General features: G+C 44.1%; 1 protein-coding gene across 2 annotated transcripts; it reads left to right on the forward strand.

Annotated features, from left to right (window-relative positions):
• Nucleotides 1-484: 484 nt before the first annotated feature.
• On the forward strand, nt 485-12,390 carry apbb1 (amyloid beta (A4) precursor protein-binding, family B, member 1 (Fe65)). 2 transcript variants are annotated; one of them, XM_070970071.1, is made up of 14 exons: nt 485-635; nt 1,306-1,970; nt 3,320-3,525; nt 3,610-3,669; nt 3,932-4,011; nt 4,132-4,198; nt 7,235-7,381; nt 7,612-7,745; nt 8,423-8,537; nt 8,656-8,740; nt 8,833-8,913; nt 9,013-9,128; nt 9,322-9,498; nt 9,733-12,390. In XM_070970071.1, exons 2-14 carry the CDS (start codon nt 1,328-1,330, stop codon nt 9,886-9,888), a joined length of 2,067 nt encoding a protein of 688 aa, XP_070826172.1. In that variant the 5' UTR covers nt 485-635; nt 1,306-1,327; the 3' UTR covers nt 9,889-12,390. The 2 variants fall into 2 exon arrangements, with proteins under 2 accessions (XP_070826172.1, XP_070826173.1); XM_070970072.1 differs by having other exon boundaries at nt 7,612-7,739.
• The last annotated feature ends 3,904 nt before the right edge of the window (nt 12,391-16,294 follow it).

The following is a 16,294-nucleotide window of genomic DNA, read 5'->3' on the forward strand; positions in this document are numbered from 1 at the left end:
GGCTGCTTTTCTTATTAGATATTGAGTCTAATACATTTCAGTTAAATTGTTAAATAAGTGTCAGTGTGTTGTCACTTAATAATTTTAATTTATTAAAGTTAGTGAGTCATCCATGTTGAAACTGTCAATTTGTCACTAATGAAAGGTAATGAATCTCAAGTAAGCAGTCATAAATACCAGCCCGAGTAAGTCATTAATTAATGGCTCCAATAAAAATTCATCAAGTCTGCAGTTTTAGTTGCACATTAATAGTTGAAGGGATTCTGGTCCAGATGCCCTGCAGCTGTTTTCCACAAAGTAGTGACATTAGACATTGCTATGCATCATGTTTTATAGACGACTTTCGTGTTGAGAAGCTGAAAATGTGCGGTACCGGATCAGCATGTCCAAAAAGAGTCGTAAAAGTCATTTTGACTTCCTCGACTCCTCTGCTGCTCTGCTTGTGTGGCGGCAGTGGGCTCTGGCCGTGACGTCAATGCGTGACGCAGACTCGCCCTCCATCACTAGTCGAGCTCAGTCAGCCCATTGAGAGAAAACACCACCTAGAAACGAAGCGAGCTCTCACGATTAATGGAAATATGTAGTTAGCTCGCACTATTCAGGATATTTCGATAACAGGGGGTTTGGTGGAGCTGGTAAGTCAAAATTCTTCACATAAACTTGATACATTACTGTCAGTGCGCTTGCTTTGCTTTTCCTGTTTGGAAACGTTAGCTAGCTAGCCGAGGAGCTAACATTAGCCTAGCCAAGATGACGACGGTGGTGATGGCGGATGGATCCCGTTATTTCCAGCTGCGGTGATAGCACTCGATTATTATCCTAGTTTTTTAGTGCGCAATCTGCATTTTGTACTGGATTTTAGCTAACAAGAAGAGGCTTTTATCTAAAATGATGCACTGAGCTCATGTCTGACTGTTCATTGAGTTCAATATCACAAGAGAAAAAGGTCGTGTTGGCAAATGGAAGGTGAAGCTGCTGAAGTATGTTTCATATTGGTCCCAGAACTCCAATCGCGAAAGTAACTGCAGCAACTGTCAACCCGGAAGATACGGTCACGAAACAGACTTCAGTGTCTGCATTGAAACGTTGCTATTAGCTTAACAGTGAATTTATTTTACGCGTTTTTTTAGCTGTAGTGACCCAGTTAACGCTTCTGAATATATTCGTATCCATCAACCACAGTACATTTTCGCGAACTCTGATGGGAAACTTTTCACTGAATCTTTGCTTGATTAATTGCTAGCTTGCTAGCAAGTTAGCATGCTGACGGTAATGCTAATACATCTCTACCTCTTCCTCCATTAGAACAGTTTCATGGAAAGTTACCATGGGTGGCCATGATGATGAAGATATGTCATATGTTGTGAATAAACAAAAACAAGATGAAGAGCTAAAGAACAAGCTGAACGATAGCAGCCACTGGTGCGACCAGGAATCCACTGGCAACAATGCCAAGTGGGTCAAAGAAGGCCAGAACCAGCTGCGGAAAGTAGCCGAGAACCAGCAGGACCAGGATCATAACTGCAATATCAACCAGAATGGGAACAAGGAAGACTTCCCTCACCAGACCACCACTCAGGAAGAACAACGGGGAAAGGAGGAGCAGACCAAGTCTCCCAAAATAGCAATGACCCCTGGTCTCAGTCAGGAGGAGTCCAAGAACATCCTGAATGAGCCGCTACTCATCGACACTCTGGAGTCCAACGTTACAGAAGAGAAAGATAAAGAGAGAGAAGAAGATGGCACAGAGAAGGAAAAGAAATCAGAGGAAGATGAAGAGACATCAGGTGATACCAGAGGAGTGGCAGAGGAGCAGAGTGATGTGGAGTCACACAGGGAGGGCAGTGTTGTTGGGAGAAATGCCTGCCTTCTGTTCTCCAACATGAACGGGACACCAAATGATGAAGAGTCCAGCTGGTCTGCGCTGTCTCAGGACAACACAGCCGACAGCTCTCCAAATGGCAACAGAGGTAAATAGACGTACATGGCGTTGAGGTTTTGGCCACACATTTTTGGTGTTATACAACATTAGACATGCCTGTAACAACAGTTGGATGTCACAGCTTGCAGAGACAACAACATGCATTGAAAAAAGAAAAATGTTGCACAGAACAATATATGATAGATAGAGAAAACATGGTGAAAACTAGTTATATACGACTATTTACTGAGCACTGAGTAGATGAATTGCAGATTGGATAAAAGGTTAACACTTAATGTTAACTTAAAGTCCCCCTGTTGAGCATTATAAGCAGTATTTGCAGTGTTTTTATGGTTTATAACACACTGTAATGCAGTTGTAAGTAGATGTAAGTGTTAAGTACCACCCATAAGTGGAGGCTGGTGTATCAACAGACAGTGAATGACATTATGTGGTGTCAAAGGGTTGTGTGCATAAATTGCACTTGTTTCTTTCAGATAAAAGACTTACAAGTTATTTTGGGCTTGGCCTATAGCGTGCATGTTGTTTTCCTAATCCTTTACTGATCACAGAAAGAGCCCAAGGCCCCCTTTAACACTCCAGTAACCTTTAAACAAATTAAAGCTAAATTTGTAATGCTTTCTAACGAATGCGTCATTATTATATTGATCTACATGGTGGAGTGGGCTGAAACACAAAAATCTATGCACTGGAGACAATTTCTGTGCTATGTTTTTGTGTGATATTGATTTGGTGAGCAAGGTCTGACGTGTTGGTCAGTGATGCCAGAGCGGTCTCAGTATTCAGTAATACTGTTGTAGAATTTAGACACATGTTGAAGTTGAATATATGAAACTATAGTGTGTGGTCGTGGTACAGTAATGACGTTATCTTAACAGTTAATCAGTATTCAGAAATATTGATTAAGTCTGTTAACAAACTGTTCGCTTCATAATAACAATAATGAGGTGAAGCAACATCATAAATGCAACACTAGATGCTTTTGTTACCTTTTGTTTGAAGGAGCATAAGGTATGAAGTTCAACAGTGTTGTATCATTAGTAAGCTGATAAAGAAAAGTCAAAACACTCAAAGATAAATAGGAGCAACAAAAGATATTGGTGGTTATTGATTGATGAGTTTGGAAAGGCAATAGACTGCTGGCCACATTGAATTATTGACATTCCAGTTTGTGTGATTTCCAGAGACCACACACAGTTACTTTTATGAATCATTTATTTCGATGCTGTCAGGCTATATATATCTATCTCTTTTTATAGTCTTAGTCCGTGTTTGTTCTTGTCTCTTCCTACATGGTCACAGTGCTTTTTTCTTTTTGAAACAGACATTAAACATTTTCTCTTTCCCATGTTTCTCCTTTTGTCGTCTGCCTCTCAGAGTCCTTCTGGGATTCCAGTGCTTTTGAGACCGACACAGACTTGCCCTCAGGATGGATGAGGGTGCGAGATACATCAGGTACATACTACTGGCACATCCCCACAGGCACCACCCAGTGGGAGCCTCCTTCACCCCTGGGTAAAGTTGCCGACTCCATGATGTCCTCGACTATGTCCCTGGAGACTACGCCCTGTGAGGAGCCTGAGGTGAGGTCTCATCCACATTTTGCTTGGATAGAGGCAGTCGCATGTAAGGCCAGAGACACTGACACCTTCTGCTGAATCTACTAGGAATCCTGGGCTCAGCTTTCCAGTGCAGAAGAAGGAGCAGGTGAAGGAGAAATGTGGAGGGTAAGTCATGACAAGAATGTAACGTAAGAGTGTATGTAAGAGTGAATGTAAGAGTGTACTCGAAATTCGTGGGAGATGAACTCGTACAATTGGTTTTGGATTGTTCTTTGAGCATATTCACGCAGCTTTAAATTGTTCCCTGAAAGGATGTAACTTGTCTGTCAAGTTAACATCTTCTGGCTGGAAAATTGCAATATTGAAAATATTGAAATATAAATTGAAATATCCATTGTTAAGTTTTTCTTCTCATCTGTGTCTTCAGGAGGAGGGAGAGGTTGCATCTGATCAAAGTCTGAAGGAGTTTGAAGGGGCAACTCTACGCTATGCATCCATCAACCTGAAGTATGTGCTGTTAAACCTCCCTGATGAGTTTGGAGTTGGTAGTTAGTATGCTGTCACCTGTTCATGTTTTCTTCCTGTGGCTTCCTCTTCCTCAATCTCTTTCTCTCTCCATCTCTGCAGTTACAATTGCTCCCAGTCTGAGGAACAAGAGAAGCTCGCTCCACTCTGCACAGATTTAGAAACTAAGGTAAATCAGTATTTTGTATTGGATTTCTTCAACATGTTGAGAGATAAGTGCACGTGGCACCAGGACACCCTAGGCCGGAGGTCAATGATCGACTTTGTAGTCGTATCATCTGACCTTCGGCGGTATGTCTTGGACACTCGGGTAAAGAGAGGGGCTGAGCTGTCAACTGATCACCACCTGGTGGTGAGTTGGATTCGCTGGCAGGGGAAGAAGCGGGACAGACTTGGCAGACCCAAATGTACCGTGAGGGTCTGTTGGGAACGTCTGGCGGAACCCGCTGTCAGGGAAGTTTTCAACTCCCACCTCCGGGAGAGCTTCAACCAGATCCCGAGGGAGGTTGGAGACATTGAGTCCGAATGGACCATGTTCTCCACTTCCATTGTTGATGCAGCCGTCCATAGCTGTGGCCGTAAAGTCGGCGGTGCCTGTCGTGGCGGCAACCCCCGAACCCGGTGGTGGACACCGGAAGTAAGGGATGCCGTCAAGCTGAAGAAGGAGTCCTATCGGGCCTGGTTGGCTCATAGGACTCCTGAGGCAGCTGATGGGTACCGGCAGACCAAGCGTGCGGCAGCTCGGGCGGTTGTAGAAGCAAAAACTCGGGTCTGGGAGGAGTTCGGGGAGGCCATGGAGGAGGACTACCGGTTGGCCTCGAGGAAATTCTGGCAAACCGTTCGGCGCCTCAGGAGGGGGAAGCAGCTTTCTGTCAACACTGTTTACAGTGGAGGTGGGGAGCTGTTGACCTCGACTGGGGATATTGTCGGGCGGTGGAAGGAATACTTCGAGGATCTCCTCAATCCCTCTGTCATGTCTTCCGTAGAGGAAGCAGAGACTGGGGACTTGGAGGTCGATTCATTCATCACCGGGGCTGAAGTCACTGAGGCAGTTCGCAAGCTCCTCGGTGGCAAAGCGCCGGGGGTGGATGAGATCCGCCCTGAGTACCTCAAGTCTCTGGATGTTGTAGGACTGTCTTGGTTGACACGCCTCTGCAGCATCGCGTGGCAGACGGGGACAGTGCCTCTGGACTGGCAGACTGGGGTGGTGGTCCCTCTTTTTAAAAAGGGGGACCGGAGGGTGTGTTCCAACTATCGGGGGATCACACTCCTCAGCCTCCCTGGTAAAGTCTATTCCAGGGTACTGGAGAGGAGAATCCGGCCGATAGTCGAACCCCGGATTCAAGAGGAACAATGCGGTTTTCGTCCTGGCCGTGGAACACTGGACCAGCTCTATACCCTCCGCAGGGTGCTTGAGGGTTCATGGGAGTTTGCCCAAACAGTCCACATGTGCTTCGTGGACTTGGAGAAGGCATTCGACCGTGTCCCTCGCGTCATTCTGTGGGAGGTGCTCCGGGAGTATGGGGTTGGAGGCCCTCTGTTGAGGGCTGTACAGTCCCTGTACAACCGGAGCAGGAGCTTGGTCCGCATTGCCGGCAGTAAGTCGGACCTGTTCCCAGTGCATGTTGGACTCCGGCAGGGCTGCCCTATGTCACCGGTTCTGTTCATCATTTTTATGGACAGGATTTCTAGGCGCAGCCAGGGGCCGGAGGGGGTTCGGTTCGGGGGCCGGCAGATTTCGTCTCTGCTTTTCGCGGATGATGTTGTCTTGTTGGCTTCCTCGAGCCAGGACCTTCAGCATGCGCTGGGGCGGTTCGCAGCCGAGTGTGAAGCAGCTGGGATGAGAGTTAGCACCTCCAAGTCCGAGGCCATGGTTCTCGACCGGAAAAAGGTGGCTTGCTCCCTTCAGGTTGGAGGAGAGTTCCTGCCTCAAGTGGAGGAGTTTAAGTATCTTGGGATCCTGTTCACGAGTGAGGGAAGGATGGAACGTGAGATTGACAGGCGGATCGGTGCAGCGGCTGCAGTAATGCGGTCGCTGTATCGGTCTGTCGTGGTAAAGAAGGAGCTGAGCCGAAAGGCGAAGCTCTCGATTTACCGGTCAATCTACGTTCCTACCCTCACCTATGGTCATGAACTTTGGGTCATGACCGAAAGAACGAGGTCCCGGATACAAGCGGCTGAAATGAGTTTCCTCCGCAGGGTGGCGGAGCGCTCCCTTAGAGATAGGGTGAGGAGCTCTGTCACCCGGGAGGAGCTCAGAGTAGAGTCGCTGCTCCTCCGCATCGAGAGGAGTCAGCTGAGGTGGCTCGGGCATCTCTATCGGATGCCCCCTGGACGCCTCCCTAGGGAGGTGTTCCAGGCATGTCCCACCGGGAGGAGGCCCCGGGGAAGACCCAGGACACGCTGGGGTGACTACGTCACTCGGCTGGCCTGGGAACGCCTCGGGATCCCCCCGGAAGAGTTGGAGGAAGTGTCCGGGGAGAGGGAAGTCTGGGCGTCCCTGCTCAGACTGCTCCCCCCGCAACCCGGCCCCGGATAAGCGGAAGATAATGGATGGATGGATGGATGTTGAGAGATATGCCCTTTACACATGGGATGTGTGAATGTGAAATACTCGCCTTCAAACATTTTGCATCAACTCTCTTCACACTGGCAGTGATGTGAACTCAGCGACAGCTGCTGCAATTAAAAGGTTTGAATAGATTTGTACCAGCTCATTCTTATGGAAGAATGAGGGGTTCAGCATCATCCGGTGATGATGAAATTCTCATCCTCTTCCTCAATCGACATTATGTTTCACCTCACCTGGGTCATTGTCTCTACCTCTCTGTTCTGTGTGTATGTGTGTGTGAGTGAGGAGAGAAGGAAGAGCCGACTAGTGTCCTTGAGTTCATTGTCTTTATAATTGTTGTGCCCTTTGTCAGATAATACAGGCTGAAGAGAAAACTCATTGTCATTACGCATCATTAGGTGATGTTATGTCCATTATGCACAACATGATTGGTTGATGCCTTTAAGTGCAGTGCAGAAGCTCAGGAAAAATAACTTTTTGGGCAGGTTTGAGCAGGAAAGCTAAATGATGTCTTTTTCCTGCTGTTTTTGCATGTTTGTAGCCAATTGTGCGTTTCTTCATCTCAACTACATCAGTGTAAGAGACGGGAAATGAGCAGCATGTGCTAATTGTGCTGCGTATTTGTCCTGTCAGTGTTTTGCAGTGCGTTCCCTGGGCTGGGTAGAGATGTCTGAGGAGGACATGGCACCTGGCAAGAGCAGCGTCGCTGTCAACAACTGCATCAGGCAGCTGTCTTATCACAAACACAACCTTCATGACACCGCTGGTATCTGGGGAGAGGTGAGGGGATTTTACTGAGTTTCCATGTCAAAATCACACAACTGCACCCATCAGGAGGATGTGCATACATTTACAGTTATTTCTAAGCAGTTAAGAAACATTTTCATGGCCACATTCATGTTGGATTCACGTATACTAATGCATGCACGGATATCTTAACTAGCAGCCCACAGATTACTGTCATAGGTGAAATGAAATGTGTGTGTGTGTGTGTGTGTGTGTCATGACAGGGTAAGGACATGCTGATGGTCCTGGAGAATGACAATATGAACTTGATCGACCCTCTGGGACAGACTCTGCTTCACGCTCAGCCGATCGGCAGCATCCGTGTTTGGGGTGTTGGCAGAGACAATGGCAGGTCAGTGTCCACAGTGCAAGGCCAAAATAAAGATGCAAGATGGCAGAAGTACACAGGATTTATTCATCTGACTTCTTAAGTTTGCTGCTTGTTTGCATGCTTCACTTGATCTGTGGTCAGTTTTATTTAATCTATGATTTTAAAATGGCTCACAATTAAGTTGTATTATGATGAATTTCCACCTTCAGTCTCGGTCTTTTCTCACTCATTTGGATGTCCTGCCATGAAGCTGTTTAGTCTGCATTTAGCGGTTGATTCCCCTTTAAAATAACGTACAGCCTCCTGTCATCATGAGTCATTCATGACTCAGAGGCTTGGCATTCCTGAAGAAATCAGCTAGGACAAGCACATTGTTCTCTTGTGTGAGCTCTTTTTATGATACGCTGCTGCCCCCTGCTGGATGGTTAAGGACATTGCAGACAAAGATAACCTGTCTGCTTCTTGTCTCACTGTCTTCTAACAACTATGTTTTTTCTTTCATGCTGCGTTTTCTATCATGAACAGGGAAAGGTATACATTAATGATTATTATTATAAACGTTTTTTTAAACAATTGTTCTGTGCTGTTGTTACTTGCTGTCGTCTGTGTGTTTGCATTTATTTGTTCAAACTTGCTCACACATTTATGCTGTTTTAATGATTCTGTATGTGAGTATGACCTTTTCCATCTGACCTCACCTGCAGGGATTTTGCTTACGTGGCTCGAGACAACCTGACCCAGGTTCTGAAGTGTCATGTTTTCCGCTGTGACTCACCTGCCAAAAACATAGCCACCAGTTTACATGAGATGTGTTCAAAGGTCGGCCCCTCTTGGATTTAATGTTGTTTCACTATTCATTCAATGCATTTTCATAGTCAAATGTGGATTTTCTTAGCTGAAATGTTAACATATTTTCTTTCCATTAATTTGATTTTAGATAATGATGGAGAGAAAGGCAGCCAAGCCGGGTGTGAGCAGGCTCAACTCTGACCCGAGTAAGCCCATGGTCATCCCTGTTGAAGGTAAAGCTGATTTAAGGCCTTACACACACTGAACGCCTTCATAATTCAAAGTGTGGAAACAGATCACTTCATGCTTCCTCCTTTCCTAACAGAGTTTCCTGCTCCAAAAAATGAACTCTTCCAGCACTTCCATGTTTATTACCTTGGCTGTGAGGCTGTGGCGAAGCCAGTTGGTAAGAAAACACCTTCAGATCTGTAATGGTTCATGTAATCTCCTCACCTGTTCTGTGTCTTGAAATGTTTACCATGTATGTATTGTGTGCTCTTCTCAGGTATGGATATAATCAATGAAGCGCTCGAGACAGCAGTGCTCAGCAAAGACAGAAACAACTGGACTCCTGTCTCTGTGAACGTGGCTCCAGCCACCCTCACAATACTTTCCAAACAGGTAACAGACCTCACACTGAACATGACTCAGGGAGGGTGATAACAGTTTTATGGTTTACGTTATTATTATTCTATTTCTTTCTTTTTTAAAGATGTGGGAATATAACAAATTGTGAAAATGTAAAAAAAAAAAAAAAAATCACATAAAGTACTTTTTGTCTCACTTTTACCGTCTTTTATATTTCTAACCCCAGAATGAGGAGGTTCTGTCGGAGTGCAGGGTGCGCTTCCTGTCTTTCATGGGGGTGGGAAAGGACGTCCACACCTTTGCTTTCATCATGGCGGAGGGTCCCAGAGATTTCACCTGTCACATGTTCTGGTGCGAACCCAACGCTGCCAGCCTGAGCGAGGCCGTGCAGGCTGCCTGCATGGTGAGTCTTAGTCAAATATGTGAAAACAGTGCAGGTGGAGATGAGATGGAGATGTAAATAACTCACACAGTACTGACTCTTGAGAAATGCAACATTTGTCTTGTGATTCTGTCAATTGGAAAGCTAATTTGGCACAAACATGAATCACAGTTGTTTCTGTGTACAGGGCCATCTTTGAGTTTACTCTCGTGTCTGTAATAAGCCATTGATGCCGTGTGTGTTTTCCTTTTCTAGCTCCGCTACCAGAAATGTTTGGATGCACGTCCGCCCAGCCTCGCCTCCTGCCTGCCCACTCCTCCTGCTGACTCCGTGGCTCGACGGGTCAAGAAGGGGGTGCAGAGTCTGCTGGGCAGCTTCAAGAGCTACAGGTCAGGCTCTCAGTCCCCTTGAGTTGGAGTGAAGATGATCCACAGTCCATTAAACACAAAGTCCATCACCACAGCCCCTTCTCACTGCTCCTCCTCCTCTTCCTCCTCCACTCATCCTTCTGAACACAGTTTCGCCTTACGACTCTTTCACCTGTCTAGTCATTAGTCCAGTGTGTGGAGTAGTTTGTGGGAGGAAACGTGTCTGAACAGATTGCATTTGCTTCCTTTTTTTTCTTACTTTATACAACAATCTAAAACTCATCTCCACACAGATGAACCCCTGGCGTCTATGTTTTCTTTGCTGGGATTCTTTCTGTGAGTCTTAACTATTTTTGTGTTTTAACAGAAACAGTGCTATGAATGTTGGACATGTGTGTAATATATTTTACATGCAGACGCTAGAATTTGCTTGAAAAAGAGGTTGCTAGATTCTCTCACAGGAACTCCTTCCCCTCGCCTTCTCTGTGCATTTATCATCTCTAATGCTCCTCTTTTTCTACTTTAAATGAAGGTACTGTAACACAGTTTTCAATTGCTGTCAAGTATCCTGATGTTGATTTTCTAAGCCATCGCTGCACCTCTCTCTCCACCACCTTAGGATGTAATACAAGCGCTGTGGGCGCCTCAGTAGTGTGCCACGTAGTTGTATGTCCCCGACCCTGCAACAATATATTTTAGTCTTCCAAAGAACTGTATGGTCATCTGTCACATAGTGAGCAACCACCGATTTGAGTGTAGTGTGTTTCTCATACATTCTGCATGAACATTTGCAAGTTCAGTGCTCGTGTGCAATAATCAGATGTTCCTGTGCGGTGTGGTGATGCGATGGCTGTGATTATTCGTTCACTTTAAAGAGAGAGTCTGTTACATTGAGTGCGAGGCTAATGGAACAACAGAGCCATGCTGAAAATCATTATCGTGTGATATAAATAATAGTAATAAAAAATACAAACTCTGGGTTTTCACACAGCCGTTTACCACCAACAACTACTGAAAAGTACTGTAGAAACTCACCACAAGCTGCATGCTTCGATAGCTTAGAGTTCTTGCTGCTTGCAGCAGTTTAGTGCTTAAGACCCATCAATGTATACTGTAAATGTTTCCGTATGGTAAGAGGAGGCTGGAGTTGGTGTGTCGTTTCGTGTTTCATAGGCATGTCACTCTAGTTAGTGTCAGTGTGTTTATCATAAGCTAGCAGTAGAAAGTTAGACTTCCTGTCCGTTCCTTCAGACTAAGACGAGAGCAGATCAGTGTTTGTATTTACGGTTTGTGTATATGGGAAACCTAGAGATAATGTCTCCAGTGGTTTACATTTTTATTTTCTCCTCGGCCACATTTTGACGTGTGTGGGCCCCGGCCACTCCAGTTAATGTATTTTTTGTATCGTGTCCACACACTACAATGTACACAATTTAAGATGGTTTTCACATTAGCTCCCTAGATTTACTTTTTATAAAGAACACTAATTAGCCAAGTTGTATTTTATCTTTACGTGTCTGTCAGTGGTCAATACTGTATGTAGCACAATAGTAATAGTCATCGCTGATAATAAAGATGCAGTTCGTAAGATTTGTTTGACCTCTGCGGGGCGTTTGTTCGGCCACGTTGTCTGAGGCTCCTCAGGCTCAATGAAAAATAAGTCTACAAATAAAGACGAGCCGCATCAGGATGTGTCAAATTAAAGATTATTTTGGAGCAAATGTATCACTCAATTGAAGTACAACAAGTATTGTGAAAGGGAATGTATAGACGTGCATAACAAATACAACTTTGTATTTAAGAAACAAAGCATCTATGAAACAGTGATTAACTATAACATGCTGATATTAAAAGTGAGACTGTTAAATATCTAACTGGTGCATAATGATACAACTCTGGTTTAAGTCTCATTTACGTGCTATCAGCATTGAATTGTTCACTTTTTTTAAACCTTCTAGACATTTTGTTTTACATAAAACACTCATCTTTGATACTTTTCTGTACTGCAGACACATGAAATCAGAGGTGTCCTCAAAAGAGTGCATAAAGAGTTTTGGTACGTAAAAATTATATATATATAATCCATGTTTGAAACGTATGGATCAGAGCTGAAGCCGTGTGAGTGTGGAGAGGCCTGACGCTGGATTTTCAGACAGATTTAAAGCTGTCGTGGAACCGTCGATCGACCTCGCCGTGCTTTGTGATGACTGGCCTTTCTCCTACTTTTATTCACTGATTCCTGTCAATATTTTTAACATTTTAGAAGTTATCGAACACTAAAACTCTTACCAACTGCTTCTTTATACTTGTATGATATAACACTAATGAAAATTAGACGACTCATATTACTGCCTTGTCACTCATGTGTCACTTTGAACTATTTTGCTTTTCCTCCGTCATCGTTTGCTGTGTCCAGTCAGTGGCAACGCTAAAGCCAGATGAGTTAAAGAACATTAGCAGATTAATTTATTTCTGTTCATGTAAATTAGGTGTATAAAATGTATGTATATAAAAGTCACTGCACAATAAATGTGAACATATCATGGCTGTGTGTCTTGTGATCTTTGGGCTGTGTGAAGTGAGTCTGAGGAGGTTTTCCAAAGGGCAGGTTTGGATCCTTTAAATGTCTCCTTTGGTTTGTGGTTGTGCAGGTTTTTTCATTTTCTACATATTAATGGCTTTATCTGTGATTCCCAGCTTTCCCATTAAAATGTAAAGAAGCCTCACACAACCTGTCAGTGCTTTTTTGCATATGCATTAAACCCGCAGACGCTGTTTTCACCTTAGATATCGACACGCTAGCAGTACTCAAACCCCCCCCCCCCCCCCCCCCCCCCCCCACACACACACACACACCTGTTCACTTCATATCAGCACTGCTGCCCCCGCCTGGTGAGTTCAAAAGGATGGGCTGGGCTGCTTATTGTTTCCATTAGAGATGGCTTTTGGAGATGAAAGGTGCACATCGTGTGGAAGCCCCAGCACCCGCAGACTGATAATAATTGGCTTCAGTGTCTCCACACAAATATCAGGACTGCCCTGCCAGCGGGGTCCTGGAGCAGAGGAGCAGATCAAGGCTCCGGCTGTAATCGCTTCCTTTTGAAGACTCAGACTTGGACCTCAGTGCCAGGTGACTTATTGACTTCTGTTTTTATAAATTAAACATATCAAAGTCCAAAGCTGTCGTCCTGTTGCATCATGTTCAATGTGTCTGTGGTGTATTTTGAGACAAAAATGTCTGCTTCTGTACTGTGCTGTGAAACACACTGCTCAGGTTTGCGCCACAGGAAGTCGACTTGGGTGATGCGCATGTAAATTTCTACCATCTCGTGGCAGATTATAGCTCATATTTATGCTCAGTTGCCACTTTATTAGGCACATCTAGCTAAAACTAATGCAGTGTAATACAACAGCCCTGCAATAAATCGTACATTTATTTTTGCTGAAACTGATTTGTTCCTTCTAACATTTTAATAAATGTGCTGCTGCCAGATGTGAAAAATCATCTTACAAGCTTTAAAACAACTGCACAAATAACAACTCTGGATCTTGACTGTGGAGTCAGTACCATTGTATTGCAACACAATCTACCTCTCACAAATGTCCAGATTATTTGATGAGCCAAACTTTTGGCGATATTTGCATTCTCGCTCCTTGTATTTTACTGTTTGTTTAATTGATAGGAGCCCTTTAAAGTCACAGTTTGATTCCTTTGCGCGGTGCACAAATTGCATTATTTCACATATTTCACATGTTGGGGAGCAGTGGTTTGCGGTGCAGTTGAAATGTGGAGGTGTTTCTAATATTCTGTCCACCCCATTTGCATCAATAGGAGGCGACAAGCAGCTTAAAAAAAAACGAGGATTAGAGCCTACATGAAGGTAGGCTTTATTGAAGGACTGTTGTTTGAGGCTGTGTTAGTAGGTGTGGGTGTAGGTGTTTATTCTTCATACAAAGGGCACGCAGACAACAAACAGTGCTCTTGTATAGCCTTGTTTGTGAAGCTTGCATCATGAATGTGTGCAGGTGGCTTGTTTACAGCCACCTGTGCCCTAAAACCCCTTTGTCGCCTCTGTATTCTGATGCGTGTCACTGTGCCGTGCTGTGTGTCCGTGTATCTCTGAAGCCAGATTTATGCACTCGGTTTCTGCCGGGTGTCAATCACAATTTACATAGGTCGGCCCATGGAGAAACTAATCACAATTATAATTATTCCTATAGCCTAATTATGCATCTGGCATTTGTTTAATGGAGATTTATTTTGAGTAATGAATGTGTAGTCTTGTGGAACATTGCTTTTCCTCTTAGTGTGGAGGAGAGGACTTGCGTCTCATCTGCTGGGCTCTTCAATCTAATCACCAATCTCAGGCTAGATAAAAGGAGTCGGTGCAAGCTCGTCTTCAGCCTGGTATCAAGGTCTGAGAGAGATGATGGAAATCCCTGTAGGGCCTTTTCTGACTGATACATATTGCAAGAAAACACCTCTTTGAACAAGGATTCTCATATCCTCTGCAGCCTTTATTTCAACAGTGCTTACCCATTATGATTTCTGCTGCTTTTTTTTCCCCGCTTCTTGGTTCTGCAGAGATCTGTGCTTCTTGGTAATCGGGAACGACACCACAGAGCGCTGAGCTTTGGTCAGGGCCACAGCAAATCAGACGAGGCCACAGGAGATGCGTGAAGGCACAGAGTTGGATCAGCTACAAAGAAAAACCAAAGGAGAGGATGATGCTTTCTGTGCTGCCACTGTGGGGAGTGTTAGAAGAAAACAATCCCCGCCTCCACAGTCCTAGAAAATCTGTAATAACACAAGATATATTAAAAAAACCTGGAGTGACAGATGACAGGGAATAAACAACAAACAATACAGGTGCAAGACACAAACGGTACGGTCTCTATTAACACCCCGAGGAATTCATTTGGGGATTAAGCAGTCTAATCTCAAAATGTTCAGTAATTCATTCTCACTCATTCTCTCCCAAATAACACAGTGATTGCTTTGCCAGTGGGATCAGCCCGCTGGTGTCTGAGTAATCGCCTCTCCAGCGGTCCTCCAGTGATTCCAGCAGCTCCGTACACACACACACACACACACACACACACACACACGAATTTGAGAGGAGGCACTGTCTTCACTGACTCTGCTGTTCTGCAGCATGTTGCATGTGATGATGACACTGTTAGACCATAACCTAAACCACGCATAAGCCCCAAATTTTGGATTCACTTGTAAAGCAGTGCACAGCAAAAGCATTATATTAGTCGTTTTCAGTAGAGAAACAGATATTTAGCTTCTCTTCTTAGAGTGCAAACTGTGTAAAAATAGTTAATTAAAAGCCGAAATACTGCATTCAAAATCTTACAGAAGTAAAAGTACAGATCTAGCGTGTGCGAGAATACAGTAGTTTTGGAATAAAGGTATTTTTATTCAACTTAAATAAAATTTGTAGATGGTGCAGGGTGGGATTGGAAGAATAACGTACTGTCTGTACACCTTTCTGTAAAGACTTTATTTGCTCTATTAGGAAATGGAGAAAAAGTCAAAGGAAATAGGTCAATAAAGATGCTTGTGAACAGATTTCCAACATCGTTGAGCAGCAATAACAAAAGTGCAGTCACCTTGAATAGCTGGTTACCTGCCACTTTTCAGATGGCACTAATTTGAAAGAATCTTTTAAAAAATGCTGCTTGCAGTGAAGCTGAATGCTCTTCTTAAACAGTTTCGAGATATCAGATATTTTTTTAATTGGCTTTTTCAGAGAGAAAAAAGAGGTGCATTGCAGGGAGAAATGTCTCCGTTTGACAGATATTCCACTGATCTTCCCACCAGTTACTGCTGAATGAATCTTTTTAGAGTTTGTCATCGACCTGTTTGCGAGAAATGCATGAATGGAAATGCCGCCAAGATCTCAATATGACTCACTGACAAGTCCTGTTGTTCCAGGACAAATATACTTCTCTGGCGCACCTTGGCTGCCTCTCTCCCACCTACAATCAGTCATTTCTATTAAAAATTGTCAAATTCCATAATAGAGCGATGGCTGTGAAGAATAGCGACTGTCAAACTGCAAATTAATGGCCTTTATATTTGGTGCACTGCCATGTCACTGGAATCTTTACTCATTAAACTTGAGATGACAGACAACCAATTCATATTCATACCGTGTGAAGATTGGGGTTTGTCAGGCTGCAGTGTTCAATGATCGGAGTTAGTGGAAAATGACATGTCTCATTATACATGAGGATGAAACGCCATCAGTGTTTATAGAGGCTGTTAGAGACGCATCATTTTGAGTGTTTCCTCATTTCCTCATGAAGATGTTTCACAAAAATCTGAGTTTTAAAGGAGTAGTTTGGCATTTTTACTTACTTTCTTGCTGAGCTACCAGCAGCTCTAAAGCTCACAAATTAATACTTTGTATGTTGTTTTATTACAAAAACAGCAAATT

The sequence above is a fragment of the Chaetodon trifascialis genome, chromosome 9, assembly GCF_039877785.1.
Source record: "Chaetodon trifascialis isolate fChaTrf1 chromosome 9, fChaTrf1.hap1, whole genome shotgun sequence".
Taxonomy (NCBI): Eukaryota; Metazoa; Chordata; class Actinopteri; order Chaetodontiformes; family Chaetodontidae; genus Chaetodon; species Chaetodon trifascialis.